Consider the following 3,719-nt stretch of genomic DNA (forward strand, 5'->3'; position numbering starts at 1 on the left):
ACAGTCAACTCTATTACTTTATTCTTTTAATTTGCACGTCAGTCTCAAAGTAAAAAAAACAAACATAAACCTGCTTGACTGCTTTTATTTTTAATCCACATCACTTCCTTGTAGAGCTCCAACACCAATGATTAGAAAGATGGGCAAAAAATCAACATCAACACATCTAACACTGACACTGATTCATATAACTGGATCTATAGTCACAGGTGAGTGTGTGGACTTAGAAAAAGAGCCAAATGTTTGAGAGTTGTGGATTTTATTGTGCAGTGAAACATCAGCACAAAAAGAAAGAACAATACATTTGATTTGGATTCATTTATGTTCATTAATACACAGTAACATGTGACAAAAGTTGGATGAGCATTCCTATGAAATCATGTGAATTCATGTTCAATATTCAAGCTGCCTTTAAATCCTTCATTCACCAAACAAACAGCATCTGCACTATGAGCCAGCCTTATATTTACATCGTATCTGCTCAGGATGAACTACACTGACTGACCCCACTGACTTTATAAGTGACTTCATGTGAACGTCATGACCCGCTCAGTAATCCAACCACCATCACTGTCTGTCTGGTTCTGTTGTAATAATGCAATTCTAACAATGGGTGTATGTTCTGTGCTACACTGCTATGCAAACAATGCCAAAGGCTACCGCTTGGTTGTTTGTCATGTCACAGAACCAAGCAAACTAAAAAAAGCAATGATGAGCCCTGAAGCAAAAGAATGGCAGGAAGAGGCTGACTTGGAATATGAGTCGCTGCTGGAAAATGAGACTTGGGACTTTGTGGATTTGCCAAGAGATCAACAGGCCATAGGATCAGGATGGGTGTTCAAAGTCAAGCATCATGGTGACAGAAAAGTGGAAAGGTGGACAAGTGCAGACTTGTCGCTAAGGGGTACCAATGGACATACAACAGTTCTTTAAAAGAAAAAAAGACTGATTCAGGTGAGAGACTAGGGACAGCCCATAATGATCTTTGTCTTGTTGTTTTCTTCCCATCACTGGCACTTGACCTCCAGAGCCTCCTGTGTGCTGTAATGTCTTGCCATCTCCAAAATGAATATTCCCACACTTCTGCCACAACCATGGCTGCAGTGCATCAGCACAAACAACCTTGAACAGGAACCAAAACGAAGTCCAGTTTTGTCTTGGTTCTCCATACCCCTCTTTTTAATTATTGAATTAGTTTATAGCCAGGATCCCTTCATGATAAAGTTATTTTTCAATAGACATATTTTTTTGTTTTAGTGTGAAAAAAGGGTGGGTGGTGGCAGTGGGGCTCATTGGGTGCTCAGCACCCCAAAAGCTCTGACCCTAGAATCGCCCCTGGACTTAGCAGTTACACTCACCTTTCTTCTTCTTGTAAATGATGAATCCAGTGACAGCGATGAGGACGACAGCAAGAACAAGCACTGCAGCAGTGATGGGGACGGTCATGTGACTCGGCTCCTCTGTTAAACATGTTTATTTCTGCTTGTGAAGTGGACATTTGGACATGCCGGGTTTATGGTGGAATGATCTCACTGTGGAGCCATGACTCAAGAGGACGTTAGAGGAACTGCATATTCATGTTATTTGATAGTGTGTTGTTTCTGCCATCCTCATGACTATAACCTTTAAAGGGTATGATCTATCTATCTATCTATCTATCTATCTATCATCTATTTCTATCTATATCTGATCTATCTCTCATCATCTATCTATTCTATCTATCTATCAGTTTTTTATTTCATAGATAAGCATCAAAGTAGTGAGATAAAAGCAGCCGTCTAGATCTTGTCACTTGATGCTGACAAAATAAAACTAGATTTATTTTCACTTATTCTTGTGTCTGTTCATCAACTGACGAATATCCTGATAATTGATTTATCAATGCATTCCTAAGTCGTCTGTATAGACACACACACTGACAGATGTGGCAAAATTACATTGTCATGCGCCTCTGTGTTTCGAGCCTCAAGTTTGCAAAACATCAAACTTCATTAAACCATTATTATAAATATAATTTATGACTGTGTGTAACCTTTAATTACGACAAGTGAACTGCACATGGAGGGTCACACCAGCACCACATTATTTCGCTTCCCGGTTTTATATAAAGATATACAACGAGCTCTTAACCTGGAAATGCCAAAGTGGATCAAGAGGGACCCAGATGAAGGGTTGTCTTCATGTTTTTTTAACTTTTAGACGCAGCTCAGATGTTGAGTCTTCTAAAAAGTCAAAGAGGAAATCTGTTCATTTTTGGCTGAAGTGTTCCTCTATTCACTCATCGGAAGAGAGAAAAATGAAAGGACAGTCTCTATCACTGCTACAGAGACGGTGACTGCTGCTCCAAACTCATCATAATACCGTATATTCATAGAAGCATGAAAATCTCTAAATATTCTCACCTGATGAAACTTGTTAGTTTGAGTCTGATGTCCTTTTCAGGCTCAAACACTACATCTGAGGACCCAAAAATAACCGGACTGTGCGGCTGCTGAATTTCCCTGAATCAGTCAAAACGTTCAGGATACAGAAAGTAAAAAAGAAGAGAACAACACAGAATAGCTTTTATTAGATAAGAAGACGGACAAGTATTCCATGGCTCAGATTCTGCCACATCACAGAGATAGATTTGTAGTTTTAATGTTCAACATCTGATAATAAACCCATGTCTTAGGATATCCCCAGGATCCACTGCCAGAGTTTTGGAGAGACCACTTGAAACTCTGGAGAGACGAAAAGGCTGTCACACCGTTTACGCTTGCCACCCACGAGGGGACGCCAAATTCTCATGAATGACAATGATGTTTTTGTTTCATGGACACATGAAGGAAAAACGTCGGCAGCTCTTCTTCTGACATGTGACATCTTTCATGTCCAAGCATCATTTGCAAAACAACAACAAGTACATGTTAAATCTTATGGGTAGATGTTTTATTATGATTTCTTGACATTATCATTTCATGTCCATCAATCCTCCAATACTCATCACTCCCCCTAAGGTTGGTCTCAGGTGGGTAAGATGTATTGAATGTGTCCTTTCTTCTCCTACCTTGTTATCTGCTCAAGGATGAACTACATTCTTGGCTCTCTGACTTGACAGACAACTTCTGTGAATGTCATGACCGCTCAGTAATCCGGACCCCCATCACTGTCTGTCACACGAGGTGATTTGAAGTTGTTTAAAATCATTAAACTATTCAAAATGTGTCCAAACACAATACACTATTTTTAACATGGTCAAGAGGGTTGACAATATGCATGAATCGTCAAAGGAATGAAAAATAAACAAAGACTCATAAAAAAGGATAACAATTAATTGATACTGTCTAGAGATAAAAAATAACATAAGATAATAATTCACAATGTGAAATTGATATCAGATTCATGTTAAACATTTTACATATTAAAAAACCAAAATACTATCACTTGCCTTCCATTGATTGGTTACAAACAGTTCTAACAGTGCAACATCTGTTACTTCTTGATTTATCTTCACAGACTACCTATGTGTTATTTATTTTATTTAAACTTCATGTTTTGTTGATTTTGTTTGTCATTCAGGTCTCTGGATCAGTTTCTTCAGAGAAGCCTCAGAGCTGTCAGCCGGCTGTAAGATGAGAAGACAAACTGTTAAAGTGTCATAAGTTCACTCATACTGCACTGAACTTTTAGAAACCTTACAACATGGCAAAACCTCTTTATATAAAAGTTCATCTGCA

At 38.5% G+C, this 3,719-nt stretch overlaps 1 protein-coding gene across 1 annotated transcript in view; it reads right to left on the reverse strand.

Annotated features, from left to right (window-relative positions):
* Window positions 1-272: 272 nt before the first annotated feature.
* LOC109141247 (major histocompatibility complex class I-related gene protein-like) overlaps window positions 273-3,719 on the reverse strand; it is a 5,807-nt gene continuing 2,360 nt past the window's right edge. Inside the window, exon 5 of the mRNA XM_027276550.1 lies at window positions 273-1,460. Within this exon, the coding sequence (XP_027132351.1) occupies window positions 1,342-1,460 (119 nt within the window). The 3' untranslated portion in view covers window positions 273-1,341. The remainder of the gene's footprint in view (window positions 1,461-3,719) is intronic.

The sequence above is a fragment of the Larimichthys crocea genome, unplaced genomic scaffold (assembly GCF_000972845.2).
Source record: "Larimichthys crocea isolate SSNF unplaced genomic scaffold, L_crocea_2.0 scaffold438, whole genome shotgun sequence".
NCBI lineage: Eukaryota > Metazoa > Chordata > Actinopteri > Sciaenidae > Larimichthys > Larimichthys crocea.